General features: G+C 38.2%; 1 protein-coding gene across 1 annotated transcript in view; it reads right to left on the reverse strand.

The window, feature by feature from the left end:
* The window catches only part of NYAP2 (neuronal tyrosine-phosphorylated phosphoinositide-3-kinase adaptor 2), a 251838-nt gene that overhangs the window by 154909 nt on the left and 78295 nt on the right, over positions 1-18634 (reverse strand). Inside the window, exon 2 of the mRNA XM_033859646.1 lies at positions 1286-1587. Coding sequence (XP_033715537.1) covers positions 1286-1587 — 302 coding nt within the window. The remainder of the gene's footprint in view (positions 1-1285; positions 1588-18634) is intronic.

Genomic DNA, 18634 nt, shown 5'->3' on the forward strand with positions numbered 1-18634 from the left:
GTAGGAAAAAACTGAGCATAAGTGGAGATTTTCCCTATAGAATGCATGGGTTCGCTCCATCTCCAGGCACTTATTTGTATTCTTCAATATACTCTGAAGATTTTTTTTCTTTTTTTTTGGCTAAATAGGCACTTGGACACCAATATGGGAGAAAGGAGAGATGAGGCTATTAGAAAAGATGGTACATGCTTCCTGGGCACTCGTCTCATGGACTAGGTTTGAGCTTCGGTAGAAGGATTAGACCAGAAGATGAGGGAGCTTTTGTGAGGGACTGGTGAGCCCAGGTGACAAAGAAACCTACCCAGTTGAGGAAAGGACCACCTGGCTTCCGCTCTCTGCTGCAAGCTACTGGGAAACTTGGAACACTGGGCGCTCAGGGGAACCAACTGGGGAGAATGTCAGGGACAGACAGGGTAAGAGAAAGACCTTGGGACCTCATACAGCCATGCTCTCAAGTTGGTCACTGGCAGCACTGGACACCCTGAAGCATTTTCCACAACTGACACACAAAAATCTGAATGCGTCTGTATCAAAACACACTTGCAACTACTCTCCCACCAAGGGACTCTCAGGAAAAACTCAGGAAAGCTGAAACTTATTTATTCAAGCAAGGCTAAAGAGCTGGTGAGATATAGTGTTAACCTGACCTAATTTATAATCATAGACCAGCAAGGAGACTAAGATATATTTGATTTATGTATTTCATGGCTGAGGAAAAATATAAATATAGGTAGAAATAGAACAGAGATTGAAGTAGAGACTTTAATATGTATACGTGCACACGTGTGTGTATACTACAAACGTACACACAAACATGCATAAATTCATATTCACTGGAAGGAAGTACAGCAAAATGTTAAAAAAATGATCATTTCTAAAGATGATTACAATTTTTCTTCTTTATATTTTCCTGCATTACAAAGCTCCCTAATGATCACGATACTTCTATAATCATACAGATAATACTAATAAAAGCAAGAAAATATAAATTTTAGACATATTGCTAGGCAAGATAATTTTCTAATGATTCAAAGCTTAAAGGGAGCTGGAAAACTCATATATTGCTTTCCTTTTCCGATGCTATAAATTAAATACATTTTTCTGGGTGTCATTTGACAACACCCAGATAAATAGCCATCCCCCCTGGATTCCTCTTTTCTAAGACTCAGGGGGAGGGAGACAGGACTATGCGACCCAGGGAGGAAGGCAGATGCTGGTTAGTATGCGGACCCAGACACGTGGCCTGAAGTTTCTTTCTAAGTGAAGAGGGCCTGGCGGGTTTTACCTTCGTTCCGCTCGGGGCCTTTCCCGCTCTTACTGGCCGCCGTGCTGTTGACCGTCTCGGACGACGTGCTCAGCTTGGTGCTGGGGTCCCTCTTGGGCTTGGGGGGTGGTTGTCTCCGGGAGCTACAGCTGCTGTCATCGTCTGTGCCCCCGACCGAGTGCAGCGACTGCGACCTCACAGAGAAGCCACTGGAGCAAGGATGGGGCAGCCTGTCCTGAGGAGCGGGCATCGTCATGAATCCCATGCGGAAGTGTTTGCCCACGTAAGTTCCTTCGTGGCCTCGCCCTACTTCTCCACCTATGCTGTAAAAGAAAGACGAAACCCGCGCCAAGTGAGCCAGGATGTGCAAGATCATGGGCACAAGCATATCTATAACTGTTGATAGTTCACATTTTAACTTGACACTGGTGAAGAAACGTTTCCAATAACATGAAAATATTCTATGCTTTTGCATTCAATATGACAGTAAAGCAAATACAATTTAATCATAATCAGAAATTCTGGTATCCTAGTATCCACATACTCTCAAAATAGTATTCTAAAGAAAAAAAAAAAAAAGCTACCACATAGCACATTTCATCTTCAATTGCTTTTCTCTACTTTCAGGTAAATCTTGTCTGTGGCTTAAAAAGGAAAAAAGAATTCCTTGTGACAGTGACTTGTAGACTGCCTTTTTTTTTTTTTTTAATTTTTATTGGAGTATAGTTGATCTACAATGTTGTGTTAATTTCAGGTGTACAGCAAAGTGAATCAGTTATCCATATACATATATCCATGCTTTTTTAGATTCATTTCCCATATAAGCCATTACAGAGTATTAAGTAGAGTTCCCTGTGCTATACAGTAGGTTCTTATTAGTTATCTATTTTATATATAGTAGTGTATATATGTCATAGACTTTTGACACATGACTGAGGTCAAGGGGGCAGCATTTGAAACTCTTCTCCACTTCATCAAGATCTTTTTTTTTACTTTTACCTAGTTAATATAGAGGGAAAAACAAAACAACAACAACAACAAAAGGGGTTCTGTTACCAGTACAAGGGGGGAGAGAGAGATAGGAAGTGAAGAGGAGGTAAAGGAAGGAAGGGAAGGAGGGAGGGAGGGAGGGAGGGAGGAAGGAAGGAAGGAAGGAAGGAAGGAAGGAAGGAAGGAAGGAAGGAAGGGGAAAATACTTGCTTAAATCAACAGAATAATTGTTAATCTCTCTCGGGTTTCCAGAATCCTTTGGTTACACTAGTAACTTAGTTCTACTAATAGATTAGTCTCACAGAATCAAATAGCAGCATCTGATAAAGAGATGTATCCAGAGTTAAAATCTCATCCGATCCTAGGATAGTCCTATTCAGAGTATGCAAGGTTTCCAAATGTAAGGTTTTTAAGTTTTACATTGGAAAGTTTGAACAGAAATTTTAAAATATATAAGAAAACTCTCTCAGCTTGAAGCTCAGTTAATCATATAGGAAATGACTGTTGGGCACCTTTCTATTCTATTAAGTAATGGTGACTCTATGAAGAAAAAGGAAATGAATGTCAATATGAATTTTTAAGAGAGGTTTTTCTAGAGTTTTCCCCATGTTTGCTCATTCACCAGTAAAGGAAACAAAAAGAAGAATTGTTAGAAATATTGGGTTGACTTTCTTAGACATGTATGAAGTAAAAAAGTGTCTTTGAGTATATGAATTTTGGAAGCCTGTTGAATCTACCTTTCCAGATATAAATTTTTTGGGGCCTTTTTTTAATCTTAATTTTAGCTGGCTCTTTATTGTATCTTTCATGACTCTAATGTTTGTCATACATTTTACATTCCAGTGGGAAAAATCATGGTAAATATTTGTTTTTCCCCCTTCGCTGAAGGAGTTATGACAATTATATGACCCTTGTGAATAGAGCCAGAAAGGATTCAACAAGAATATGTGACTCTGATTCTGGTATTTAATTCTGATCACAACTTGCTATTCAACCACAAATGTTTTCTTTTTATATTTATTTCATTTTTTTTTCTGAGCATTATGAGTCGATATTCAGGTACTAGATATACTATCTTTGCAAAGCAAAATGAAGAAATATCAGTGCACTAACTGGAGCAGTGGATACCTAGAGGCATGAATGAAATCAAGCAAATGTCTAAGTGGAAGTTTTCACATCGTAGTAGTCAGTATCCTAAATCCGTGTAGTGTTTTCACCTATTTCACGTTCTGTGCTTTCTTCAAGAACATCAACAAAAAATTAAACTAGAATAAATTCAGATGGAATGGCTTGTGAAAAATCAGTAAGAATTTAAGGCAGAATGGTGTGGTGGAGGTGAGATCAGGGTGTGATGGAATGGGAAGATTTGTCATTGATTTGTGATGACTGTGACAATCTTTCTCATAGAAGATGAAATATTTGATCTCATCTAAATTTGCCTCAATCATTTTGCATGTCTTTTCCTTATTTCTGCTGCCACATTACTGAATAAAAGGTGCTTTGAGGATTATTTAGACAGTCATTCCCAGTAACATATCCACGTGAGGGGATTTATGCATGTATTAATGCACATAGGCAGTTATGAGAGTTATGAGGAATAATTGTATCAGCAATTTCTCTGTTACTTTTGACCTAAATAGGGCCTACACATTTTCCCAGATAATTAGCTCTGCTGCTTCAAAATTACATTTTTTCAGCATAAAACAATTTCCTGTAACTCTTTATCCTTTTGTTCATATATGTAATGTGTACACACATAGACACACACACACACACACACCACACACAAACACTTTTTCCAAAGAGAAATTCAGTGTATGCTTTAAACAATGGCAGGTCTCAGGTACAAATTCAATTTGACCAGGCTGTGAATGCAGGATGAAGATGTGGGGCTATGGTAAGTTGGATAGAAAGGCCGTTATCCAAGGCTGATGGTAAGCAATAAAGGCTATGGTACACCCAGGTTCAAGAGACCAGTAAAGATGATTAATCTAAAGGAAATTGAATATTATGAAACACAGCATACAACTAATTCCTGAATTTAGGATAGCACCATGTGGAGATTTTAAAAATTCCCAGACCCATACTAAGGACAAATACCTAATCATATTTGTTGAATCAGGATCTCTGTAGCCAGTTAGCCATGCTCTGTAACTAATGAGTTTCTTAAAAAACTATATCCAGATGTTTTTTGTTTTTTGTTTTTTTGCGGTACGCGGGCCTCTCACTGTTGTGGCCTCTCCCGTTGCGGAGTACAGGCTCCGGACACGCAGGCTCAGCGGCCATGGCTCACGGGCCCAGCCGCTCCGCGGCATGTGGGATCTTCCCGGACCGGGGCACGAACCCGTGTCCCCTTCATCGGCAGGCGGACTCTCAACCTCTGCGCCACCAGGGAAGCCCCTATCCAGATGTTTTTGATGTAGTCAATCCAGAAACCCCCAGAAACATTAAGAACAATAGTTAGAGACATTAATGAGCTGACATCTGTTAGTTAGAAACAGCCAGGGAAACAGAGTTATCAGAAAGTGGGACAAAGGAGACTTACCAGAGACCAGGCAAAATATCACAGGTAAGACAAGGTACAATGTATTATTCAGATCTTGTTAGGTTACCCTGAAGTAACAAATAATCCCCTATTCTTAGTTATTTTTAACAACACAGGTTTACTTCTTGCTTGTATTCTTTGGGTCAGCTGTGCATCAGCTGTGGCTGTATTCCACATGCCTTTTTCATTCTCGGATCTAGCCCCTGCTGAGATATGTTCTCATGGCAGAGAGAGAAAAGCACTCACGGAACCACACAGTGTCTCTTAAAGCTTCTGCTCAGATGGGGCATGTAATGTTGAACTCACATTCCATTGGCTAAAACCAGTCTTATGGCCAAGTTTGATGTCAACGGAGTGGGGACAGATTCTCTTCCAACAGGAAATCACTGCAAGTTACGTGACAATATGTGGGGATGCATAATCCTCTTCCAGGTAGGGGACCAAATACAGGTACAGCACTTGTAGCATATGCCTCTGAGATCTCCCTTCAAGAGGGAACTTGACATTAGGAATGAAGGTAGCTGACAACTAGTGACACATTGAGGGGTTTTGTGCTTCTTGCCTTCATAATTCTGGTCTCTACCTAGTTAGAAGTCTTGGTCTCCAAAGCGGGCATACTCTTTCTCGAAGATACAGTAAGGGTCCCATTGAACAACAAGGCTGTAGCTGCCTCCTAAGTAATTTGAGCTCCCTTTGTATAGTGGCCAGCAGACAAGAAGACAGGTCTCCACTGTGGAAGAGATCATGGACCCTGATCAATAGGAGGAAGCGGAGCTGCTGTTACAAGATGGTTCAGAGAGAAAAATGTGTGGGACCCCTCTGGTTACTCCCTTGCCCAGCTGTGAGTTTGAAAGGTCACCTGCAGCAACCTGGCCCGAGAAGGTTTTGTTGACCAGATGTTCCAACCTCTCGTTAAATTAGTCTCACCACCAGGCAAGCCACTGAGACCAGCAGAGGTGTTAGTTGAGAGTGAGGTGAATTTAGAATAAGTGTGGGAGGAGGGAGGTAATGCATATCAATTGCAACCCCCATATGAACTGCCAGTGAGAGGAGCTACAGTTTCTCACACCAACTGTCCCCTCGTAAGTTTTCCCTCATGAAGCATCCAACAGGATCCATGAAAAAGCGGGTCCCCAAACCTGCAGAAGAGCATCTGCTGAGCATAAGGGGTGAATTGCGGCAGCCATGAAACTTCTCTAAGGACAGCACTTAGCTGACAGCCACCAGCCATAGAGTCTTCAAATCGGATGCAGCATTTAGGTCAAGGCCACTCTGCCCATGGAAAGCTCCTAGCTAACAGCTGAGCATATGAGGTATGGGACCTGGCTATTTCTGCCCAGTGTGGGAGTGCTTGTGTCTGAGTTTCCCTGTTGGGCTGGCTGAGACTTGCCCATAGCTACACCATGGTCTGAAGCTCTTCCTATCCAATTATTTTTCCTTCCCCTTCTCCTTCCACAGGTGTCATGCTACGTTGTGGTCTGAGGCTTTTTCTGCCTATTCCTGCTCCCTCCTTATCCCAGGCATTCTCCTCAATAAATCTCTCCCTCTAAATTTCATCTATCTTGGTATCTGCTTTCTGGAGATCATGAACAAACATTCTTGGAAACGATCATACAATCTATGACATTCAGAAACCAAAGAAGCAAGAAAGAGAAAGTCTAATAACAAAAGTGAGACCCCAGAAATAAGAAATGCCTGTGAAAATAGGACAGTCTCTTGCTTCAGACTGAGTATTTAAATGCTGGTTGGGAAAGTAGGAACTAACTCCACTATAGGAATAGTAGGCTTGAAGTGAAAATTACGTGGGCTGAAGAAAGCAGAGTCTTTTTGCAGTAAGACTCTAGTGCTCAAGATAGATTAAGCCTGACACATCTCATGTTATAAAAATAAAAATAAGTTTCATAACCCTGAATTTAAAGAAGTACACTTTTTCTCACACAATGAAGGTAGTTGTCTGTTGGTTTGTTTGTCTATTATAAAATTAAAAAAAAATAAAGTACTACTTAAATCAAAGTAAGTTGTTTTCCTAGAAGTAATTGATAAAATATTTGTAAACTTCTCCAAAAAAGTTATTGGCTTATGAACAGACCTGGACATTTGTGCTCTGGAATCACTGAGTTGTGGTTTCTATCCTCATCTCCACCATTTAGCACCTCTACTTTAGCTGCTGAGCCCAAAGACCATTTCCTTAAGAGATAAATAGTAGTATTAGCCTCATGGAATTGTTATCAAGTTTACCTGAAACGCTACATATGAGGCATTTAGCATGGAATCTGACATATCATATGCAGTCGATAATTTTAGCTTTACACTTCCTACTTTTAAATCCTGTCCTCCTGAATTCTGTTTATGGGATCATAATGTGCAATGTAAGGCCATATCTCTAGAAAAAGTGGCATATGGTACCATGTAACCTCAAAAAACTGTGCACAAAGTCAAAACAAAATCTTACATTTAACTCAAGATAATCTAGGCAAACACAGTCTCCATGTTCTTAACTTTCTTCAGTACTTGCTTTGATTTTTTTTTAAAGTACCCGTTGATCGGGACTGACAAAGAAAGGTACAAAACAAGAACTTCAGAGCTGCTTCGACAATGCTATTCAATAGAGATTGTTACTTGTCTTGCTGTCTTCTTGAAAATCCATCAACATTAATGTTTTATGTCTTCTTCTGAGAAATGCTTCCTTTCAGAGATGAAAACGCAACCCCTGAGAAGGGTGAGCTGCTAAGGTGAGATGTCAACTCTAAAAGTGACAGAGGCACTGCTTCTCTGTGTCATTTTGAAGCAAATATGCCAATATCTCATAGTAGAGTATTCCTGGGAACCACTGGAAAAGAAAAACCAGAATCCCGGTTCATATGTGTACCTTCTTTCAAGGATATCTAGGAAGTTGGGATACAAACAGTGTTGTTACTAGGAGTTTGCTTCTTGCTTGGAATTTTTTTTTTTTGTAACAGTTCTGTGAAGCTAAGCTCAAAAATCCATCTCTGACACTGATGCATAATCCAGTACATTTTTACCTTTGCAAAGTTCTGAAGCCCCTGGAAAATTTCTGTTGATTTTTCAAGAAGATGTCTTTATCTCTTATTAGGGCAAGGGATTATTCAATCATAAAGTAAATGGGGTAAATCTGAAAGGGAGGTGGAGACTATATCTCTAAAGGAGATAATAAAATTTACCTGTGGGCAAGTTTACCACTGTCATCTGCTAAGTATTCAAAATTTTCATGTTAGGCATTTTTACAATGAATGAGCAGAAGGAAATCAATATCGAGATTTTATTCATTAAAATTACTACTTAAAAAGTTTATATTTGATGCTGTCTTCCTCTTGCCTTCTCTGCAAATACGCAAGACCTAACACTGATGACCCTATGCTGCCCTGTGAGTCCCGCTAGCCCACTCACCAGAGGGACCCCCGCTCTAGAACTTGCCCTTTCCCCCCTCAACACTGGCCTATTCTTGGTATCATTTCCAGCTAAAACAATCTGTGCTTATGAAAAATTATACATAGAAAGAGCCAAAAGATTGGTATGTTATACTTTTTCCTATTTTGACAGGCAATATGCCTCAACCCATAGTCTGACAGTTGAGAGAGAGGTGTGATTCATTACATCCTCCGTGAGTTTTGGCAGATGGCAATCGTCATACAGTTCATCATCCCAGCCCCATTAGGCCTTGATGAGCACAAGTGGCACTTCACATCCACTCACCTTGAGCCTCATGCAGGCGGGAGTCCTGTCTTCTCGCTCACTATTATAAACACTGTCACATTATAGGTGCTCAAACATACTTGTTTTATGAAGGCAAAAAATGAAGAAAGGAAGTAAATCCACTGTGGAGATAGATTAAATACATAGATACACAGATACATAGGTAGATACATACATACACATATATATAGGTACATAGATACATACACACATAGATAGGTACATAGATAGATAGATGATAGATAGATAGACAGATAGATAGATAGATGATAGAGGGCTTAGAGAATTTTGTGGACACTTGTCACTTGTGCTTCCAAGGTATTCATTCTCCCTAATTCTAGCAATGATAATTCCTACGTGGAGATCAGTCTTCTTCCTCTCAGTTTAACACGTTACACAGACTCAGCCAATCAATCACTAGATGCCCCTGGCCACCATGACTATTGTAGGGACTGGCAAACTGGTGAATCAGAGTAAACCTTGGCACTGGGTAGCATCTCAAAATGCCTCAGCCCTCTTGCCACTACAAAGAGAGACTAGTGGAACCAGGTCTGTGGCATCGTAGACCTGGATCTAGATGTGCCTGCAGCTAGGTAAATCCTAGGGCCCTTCAGTTTTGTCAAATACTAAATTCCATTTTGTTGAAGCCCGATTTAGTTGGGTTTTCTGGCACTTACATTGGCATACAGTCCTAAATGAGCCAATACAATGCAGCAATTACTAAATAAATATTATTGGCTAACATGTCAGAAAATGCAGTTGATATCAGGAAAGGACTAGGAATGACACAGGGCAGGAAATGAGTGCATCATTCTTATTTATTGCTGGAAAATATCCTTCCTTTTTAACAGTATAAGTGGAAATAATTAAGTGTCGAATAGGTTTGCCCCATATATATATTTTTGATCATGCAGTACACTTTGATGTGGAAACTTCGCTCCAGTAACATTAAACTGTGTTCATATTTTCTTCCAAATTGTTCACTCACCATTACCCTCAATTTCTTCCCTGAGCCCCACTTGCTTATTCAAAGCCATAACCTGTGGATTTCTTGCCTTAGGCACAAACATTCATTGTCACCACTTCATATCCTCCATGATATCTATTTTCTACTTTTGTGCTCCTGATATCTTAACTCTTCCTCATGTTTTTCCAGACATCAATTTCCGGTGTCTGGCTATTTATTGGTGCTTCTTGGATCTTAAGGTCAAGTGTTAAAAATGGGATCTTTACACATCTTTTTATTACCTACTGTGGTGAGCTATAATAGCAAAACAAAACTAAATAAAACAAAACAATGGGAAAAAAGAAACCTGTCCCCAAGAGAAGGGATTCAGTTTCTAACTCCAGATGTTATATTTAAAATTGATATGCTTAAGCACTGTATTATTTCTCTTTGCTAAGCTACTTCAACTCTGCCCAAAATTTGGTGTCTCAGAAAGAATATTAAATATGTAATCAACCATTGAGTAGCTATCTGATTTTATGTAGGAGGTACATACTTTCTGAGCTTCCATTACCTTTATCTTTATATAAGGGAAATACTTTCCAGAGTTGTTATAAGAAATTAAAATAAGATTAAAAAATGTCAAAGATACCTAGGAAGGTGTCCAATCCAAGTTGAGCCTAGACAAATATTAAGGCGCCTTCCCTAACTTCCTGGTTTGCCAGGCAACTCTGTAACAGTTTTTACCTGTCCGTATCCAGTTATAAGGAGGGCATTTTAATGATAAATTTCCAACCTATGCACCATAAAAGAAAAACTACTTTAACAGTATAAAGGCATTTTGCTTATTTCTGTAAGAGGGCTTTGACAATAATTGTCAGGCAATACACTTCCAAATCCAAATTAGGGGAGAAAAAAGATCTTGCTTGAAAATGAAGGAAAAGTAACAAAAATAAATAATTTATCTGTTCTGTCATATTTGTGGGTATAATATAGAGTTGGGCAAATTTTCGAATGGATTTTATGGTTTTTTTCTATCAAAACTCCATGATAATTCAAGATTTTTATGAAAGTTAGGGCTTAAGGTAATCATGGCTAGAGTTATGCTTGAAACAAATACGTCATTATTTATCATAAGTGCTTACTGCCAAGAGTTTGAAGTTGATGTTGCAGCCCATTGATTTAATGCTTAGTCATAAAATAAAGTGAGGAGGTTAGTGGGGAGTAGAGAGATTTTTTTAACCTTTATCAAAGTTCCTATTATTCACTTCTTAGTCTCTAGAGAGATGGAACTGAACTCTAATGTTTATTAAAGCCAGAACAAATTCTATGGGACATCTTTAAGAGTCTTATTTTTACTTGAAACATGTCGAGTGCTTTCAAGATTAGCATATGTTATTATCTATGGTATTTTGGAATCTAAAATTAAAACATTCCTCATTTCTATATACAAATAATACTTCTCTACTCCTTAAAGTGTCATGGCTTGAAGAAGAGACAGTATATGGAAAATTCAAATCCTATAACGATATTCAGATTCAACTTAGAATATAGTTTACAGAAGTTCACATCGTGGGAGATCTTTTCCAAAAATTCAACCAAAGAAGGGGAGGTTCTGGAAAATATATTTTTTTATTTGTGTCTTCAAAACTAACATAAGCTTTGAATATGGTTTGAGAACATGCCAAGTTTTCACAAATGAGTTTAGCTAACCATATGTGGCTCATTTCTCAATCTAGAAGTAGAAGCTAGAAATACAGAATGTTAACATATAACAGCCTTGAACTTCCTGAGTAGAAGGCTACCTTAATGCCAGTTTAAAGTATAGTGATGAGTTTGGCTTTCTAAAAGTATCATTTTTATGGAGGAAGAAACAATTCCCTGTGTTGAGGCATTTAATTCATTTACTCACCATTTATTCACAAAGTATTTGAATGCCTACTCTTGCTGGGCAGTGACCAAAGCAGAGGGGTCCGTGTCCTCAGGGCATCACAGGCTATTGAACCAGCATGATTTAAGTGCCATGCGATCAGATGTTCTCTCAGAGGAAGTACCAGGCAAGTGCAATGGAAGCACAAGTTCTGGGGCCCCAACCATGGCTGAGGGTCTGGGAAGTCCCATGGGAGAGGAAGTGGCTTTTCAGCTCATGCAGAGCATGAGTAAGACTTAATCAGGTAAGGGAGAGAAGTGGAGAGAAGAGAATGTGTGTGCAGACATTTGGAATCGAGAGAAACTGAGAAATTAGAGTTATTTGGGTAGAACTTCATTGGACCTGTTTGTCTTGTAATTCCAGTGGCTGGAACTGTACTTGGCTCAAAGAGGGTACCCAGTAAACATTTATTAACTAAATGAATGGAGAACTGTATATATGGGCATAATTCAAGAATAAACTCCCAGGTTTCTTAAGCACCAGGACGGATGATAGTTTTATTCAATTTCCTCCTTTCCTTCACTTGCCATTTTCTTAGTTTATGATGAAGGAGAAAGGAAAAATCTGAGAATACTCGCGCACTGTTAATTCTTGTCCTTGTTATAAGAGTAATCCGAATGCAGGGATCAGCTTAATCCCCTCTTCTCCATCTCCCCCGGTCTGCCTGGGTTTAGGTGCTCATAATTTCAGGACTAAATTAATGCAATTGCCTCTTAGCGGATCTTTCTCCACGGTGCTGCCAGATTTATCCTTGTAAGTGCAGATTTGCTCATGTCACTCCCTAAATTAAAACGCTTTGATAGCTTTTCTATTTCTTCAGATGAAAAATCCAAACTTTTATGTGACACTCATGGTCTTTTCAGATTTGGATCCTATACCAAGTCTTATCTGCAACATTCTCCCTCCTTGAACTCAAAATTACCCTAATATAACACGTTCCCACTTTAACTTTGTTCCAGATTGTTGATTCAGGGATAAAGTTCAAGATTGACTGTATGCAAAGGGTGGCAATGAGTCTTGAGGACACAGACAGGTTCAATTGTGACCTCAGCCAGCAGTCATGCTGCTCTGTCTGCTTGAGCTTCTTCCTTTGGCTAAATCATGTTTAAAGATCTAATTCAGATGTGGTTTCCTTGACAAAGGCTTCTATTATCAGCCAGGCTTTCTCAAGGTTGATCTCCAGGCCTCTGGCTGTCAGGGCTGCCAGAGGGCTCTGTCCTTCTCCATATCAGAGCACCTCCTCTATGGCACTCTACGGTTGTCATCTGTGAGTTGATCTCTTCTGGTCTGTGAGCTGCTTGAGGGACAGACCATGAATTATTTGCAGCAAGTGGAAAGTAAGTAGAGATAATGGAAGGCAGGGAAAGATATGATCCACGAAAAATTGCTTGATATTTTCAGAGCCTTTCTTTTTAAAAACTCTTTGACTTAGGCATTTTCAAACTATCATTAGAAAGAAAAGCTGCCAGGACACTATGTGACTCAAGTATCCAATAATTATTTTCACTGTTGAAACAAAATGGAGCCTTCTAGTAGCTACCTGTCATATGTTTATAGACAATCTGGATGCCTGAAATAACGCAGTGGAAACCTCTAAACTAATTTTTATTGAACAAATCCCCGGATTAGATCTAATTCTTCTTTAACTTTGTAAAACATTTTGGTCAACAGCCATGGCATTCTGAATGCCCATGGCTGGTAGGCAGGCTCACTCACTTACACTCAGAAGACTGAACTGTATGCTGATGATAGTTAAGTTTGCTCTCAAAACTGCTCATGTCAATTGCACTTGTTGCTGTAATTATATTATCAAATAGTATATAAATCAAAGAAACATGAGTTTGAAAAATTAGTGAGAATTTCTCTGAAAACTCTGTTGTAAAACTATGTCAGTGGTTTGGAAGATAATAAAAGGAGGTTTACTAAAAAAATACATGGTCTGGTTGGATGTGGTGAGATTACGGTAAATCTGTTAAATCTAAAAGGAGTCTGAACTATGTTTGTTTGTTTGCTTGTTTTTCCAAATGTCTTTAAATTGGGGCTCAGCTTTAAGGAAACTGAAACCGAATTAAAAAGTGAAAACTAATGGACATGTTTTGTGCATAAAGATTATATGGAAATCCAATTAGGGAAAACACACACAAATAAAAGACTCTATTGCCAAATTTGGTAAACAGTGTATATTTACAACTTTACAGTTTTAAAGAGCTTTATATGTGCTTATGTGTTTCTTTTTTTAATATTGCTCCAATTTTTAAATATTTTGTTTAATCAGTCCCAACTGTATTAGATCTAGATACTCTATGTTTATATTCTATAAAAAAAAATCAACTAGCAAAGAGCCTGGCACACAGTAGAGGCTCAATAAGTCTCAAAAATGTTGGTTTCATTCCTACCAAAAAAAAAAAAATCCCACTAAATTATCAGCAAAGACTCCAAGATCATTGATTCAAAGGAAGTTTTTTAGAGATAGCCATTGAACTACAGAAAGTCAAATTTTTCTTCAGGTATAATTATGTACAGTTAATTAAAAAATGTAAAATGTTAATTTACTCACAGAAAATTATTTGAGCAATTATATTCTGAAAGCACTTTGGAAATGGGTGCTGGAAGTAAACACATTTTCCTAGTGGTGATAACACACAAAGCAATGCCCTGAATTCAGGAAAGAACTAAACAATTCAAGAAAGCAGCAGATGCCATGCTCTTCAGTACCATTTCAATATACTTTCTCTTTTGAGAAGTTGGGTACCTAGTGACTTTCCCAGCCCTGACCATTATCCATGATGCCACATTAGATACTGATATCACCTTTGAAAGCTTCTGCTATTGTTGTGTGTGCAAAACTAGCAAGATATGCATCCCATTTTTCAGAGTCTGTATTATCCAAAATACTGGCAGAAAAGGACTAGTATACACAAAGTTATTTCTGGTATGATTTTATATCCAGAAAAAGGATTTTTCCTTGCATCTGTAAAGCTCCCAAGTACATAGCCACCTATTCATTTACCTTCTAGAAGACAGATGGTATAATTTGCCAAGCAAAATCAGAGAACTGGAATAAAGACGCTGTAGTGTCAGCTCTGCCTTAAACATAAGGCTTTCACCCTTTCTAAAAACTTGAAATATGCTATTAAATATATGAATAGATGTCCCTTTGACACTCAAGGTCAATATGTTCCAAAACTAACTTTGCATCGTCTCCCACTTCCCTCTATTGAAACTTTGTCTTCAATAGCATCCTCATGCCATCAGTCACAGAGAACAGAAACCCTCAAGTAATTTGACATCTACATTCTTCCTATGTACACACTGGTCAACAAATCCTTCCTCGTCTCCTTTGATCTCACATCTGTCTCCTATTTTCCAAACTATCTACGAGGTCTCGGCTACTAAGTGATATTCCTAGTTGGATTCTCTATCTCAATTTCCCTATTCATTAACCTGAAGAAATAGTCCTAAAAAAGAAATAGGATTACCTCAATTCCCTTCTTTAGAGCTTTCAGGATTACCCAAAATAGAGTCCACTTTTTCCATAAGGCAATTCGGGCTTTGTATGTATGACCCAACCTCCTTTCCACCCACTCACATAATTCTGGCTCCCTGGGGTCTCTTCCTCTTCAAACTATACCTCCACTTGAAAAAAATAAATTTCATGTTCATCGGAACCTAAACTGAAAGCCACGTTCTCCCTGAACCTTTTATCAATACTCTCTCTCCTCTAGCTTGAATTTCTTGTGTATTATTTGTCACTTTCTGCCTTATAGCTATCATACACAAACATGAGATTCTAGAATTTTTGAGGATGGGGATCAAATTCTGTACATTTCTTTATCTCCCTTAGCATTTGGTATGCTTCCCTGCACATAAAAAGTAACATGTCAGTGTTTAGGGATTTAAAGTAAATTTAGACAATAATTAAAATGAATATATAGTTAATTATTTTAACTCATTATTTCTAGGTATATATTAAATTAAAGGATTGTAACTGTCTAGAAATTTTGCTTTAATAAATAAGTCTGGAAGACAAAATTAAAAAAAATAATAGAAGTTTGGTTTGGAAGGAAGTGAAGATGTAAAATGAAATATAGAGTATAAGCACATTATGTCATCCAGAAATTCCCAACCTCTAAAGAAGACAGAGCTCAAGATCTACAATTGAACAAGCAGTCAAGCCATTTTTTTTTCCAGGAAGTACTGGTAAAGTGGAAAAAATCTATAATCTTTACATCTACAGAAAGAGAGACAGTATAGATCTCACAGAGATAGACAGACAGACAAACACACACAGAACACATGCTTTTTCCACCCTAGTTAGGAGATTCTGTTTCTAGCTCTGCTCGTACATCATCATATGACCTCTAGGGAAATCATTTCTAAATAGATTCATTCATCTATCACTAGGGTAGAAATACCTCATCAAACGATCCCTCAGGATATTTGTGACATTAAAATGTGAGTGTAAAACAAGGTCAGGTTATATTCATGAAGTGTTTTTCCTATTTAACAACAGAAACTATTTTTCTATCGAACACACTATCTTGGCAAACCGGTAAGTCTGGGAACTGCACTCCTTGACAGTTTTGAAGTCCATTTAAAAAATAAATGCCTGCAATTCCAAAATCCAACCTTCCATCCCTCATCCATATAATCAGAGTGACATGTAAATGTGAATCGCTAGACATACTGCTTCAGAACTAAACGCTCATTCACAGATGCATTAGTTACCCTAAATGGAGTGGCCAATGTGCTGTCTTTATACACAACAGGTTGTACATCTGCTTAATGCACCCGAATGTAGTAACATAAAAGATTGAAATATAGATGCCATGGACTGCCTACGCAGAGGCCAGAAGCTTGGCTCTGTTTTTCTAGGATGATTTTTTGGGAACAGTTCACTTTCCCTGATTGGTTTCCTTCAGACAAAATGATTGAATCTAATACACCATGTCAATGCATGCACTTGGGTTATTCACTTCAAGGTGCAGCCCTTAAGGGCTTCAGGGTCCAGTGTTAAAAATTTGCCTTTGATCAAACCTCATCCTCTCCCACACATCTTTATTCATAACAAATTAAAAGCTATTATCCCAACAGATTAGCAACAGTTTTAATGCCCACAGTGCATCTTAAAATAAAAAGAAACAATTTTCCAGTTATAATGGATGCGGTATCTTAGTTGGCCTCATTATAATATTTATTATCTGTTATTTGTTGCCTGTGTTACACAGTAGTGAAAGATACATAGCCCTCAGGGTTTATCGTTTAATGGAGAGCACATCTGAATTTAAGATCTACCCTATTAAAATAAACCTTTCTTACACACTTCTAAGGGGAGCAGGGAAATGTGACTTCACGGCTGCCTTACTGAGAAGGGAGTTTCTTATTTACTGAAGAATGGTTCAACTTAAGGAAGACAATTAACTTAATGATTCTTTGGCAAAGGTTGATTGTTACCCCCATTTATAACTGTCATTTATGGGCATCTGTTTCAGTTTTTTTTAAAGCATTTGCAAACCTTGGATTCCAGATTGGAATCACCGAAAGAGATTTACATTGCAACTCATTTAGTTTAAAAAAATGGAGGATGAAAAGTTGGTAAGTTTTAGGCTAATTTAAGAATACGTTAAGACACAGTGTGAAACATACACACATTCCCTGGCCACTCAATTTTTTGAAATCTTCTCAAAGAGACCTCTTTTCTTCCTATCTCAGCCACCTCTCTCATAGTCAGAACCTACCCTTTTGATTACCAATAACTTAACTTCTTCCATTACCTTAATATTAAACATATGTGTCGTTGACTGCTGACACTTGTCTTTTCGGCTCACTACCTCTGTTTGCTTAATCTCAAGTTACCTTTGACACTTTTTTGAAACCTCTTATCCATTGTCTTGCAATCTCCTCTGTGTTCCTCCTCAATTGTTGTAAGACTTGTCTTTCTGCATGCAGCTTACGTTTCATGATCAGTCATTATTATCACTCCATGGCAAACACCCTCAACACCCTTGTCTTTGTAGTGTAGTATTTATGTGATGAACAGGGGAGTGTCAAATGCAGAGGTCATGACCAGTCAATTCCGGTTATTAGCAGGCGAGGCTGTCTTCATCACATGCACAGATGACCTCAAGCAACACACCAGATTTGGTCTGCAGCCTTCTCTTCTCATGGTTCTGCCGTAGCATTACTAGGTCAGTCTACTGAAGATCCATTGAAGGGAACACTCCCTTGCTCAAATATCTCAAATAGTATGTGATATTAAAATATGTTCTAATGTGACAACACCATACACATTCAAACTTATTTTCTGCTTCTGTATTTCCCAATATCCATTCTTTGCTGATGAACCCCCTCAAAAACACAGACCTCTGATTAATTAATACTTAATTAATTTGTGAATTAAACCCGTAATTATTGACGACCTATCTGTGCCAGGTAGTGTCCTAGGTCCTAGTTTTTCAACAGAGAACAAGATATTTATCTTCCCCAAACTTAGAGACTAGAGGCAGAGCCAGGTGATTAAGACTAATGCCAGGAAGAATATAGAGTGAAAGAGAAAGATGTGAAAGTAGATGTGAAAGAGGAAAGTGGAGGGGACCTACTTTAGACTGGGGGATGAATGAATAATTCATTCTCTGTAGAAGATATTCTTTTCATTTCTTCAAATTCTACATATGCTTTAAAATACACCATCAATTCACCCTTCAATTTATTCTCACTGACAGCAGATTTCTCTAAACTTGTCTACTTCCTAAGCCCTCAGAAGTGCAAATAGAACAGATTTTTTTTCCAATTCATTTCATAATTTTGATTTTTTTTGTTGCCAAATAAAGTAAAAGTTCCTAAAGTGGGGAAGAGAGAATCAGTGCTGTTTCTTATGTTTGTTTTTAGCTCCCAAAGGCCCTAGCACAGTCCTGGACATTTAGAAGACTATTTTGACAGAAAAATTGACCTACTAACATGTCCTTATAAATTATCAAAAGAAGCACATGCGTAGACTTTATGCATTGAAGAAGTTACATGAGCACTATTAATTTAATTCTGCATGGTAAGCAAATAAAGTATTTTGAATTTCTTCCCAGCCAAATTTAAAGAGTTTAGATAAAGTTAATGCATTGTTTTGCGTTGGTATTATTAGTTTTTACCAATAAAGGTATAAGAAACACAGACATAAACAAGCTGCATAGTTTTCTCTTGTCTTACAACTAACATTCTTGTGAAATTCAGGCAAACAAGACCCTCCCATAA

Source organism: Tursiops truncatus, chromosome 7 (assembly GCF_011762595.2).
Source record: "Tursiops truncatus isolate mTurTru1 chromosome 7, mTurTru1.mat.Y, whole genome shotgun sequence".
Lineage (NCBI taxonomy): Eukaryota > Metazoa > Chordata > Mammalia > Artiodactyla > Delphinidae > Tursiops > Tursiops truncatus.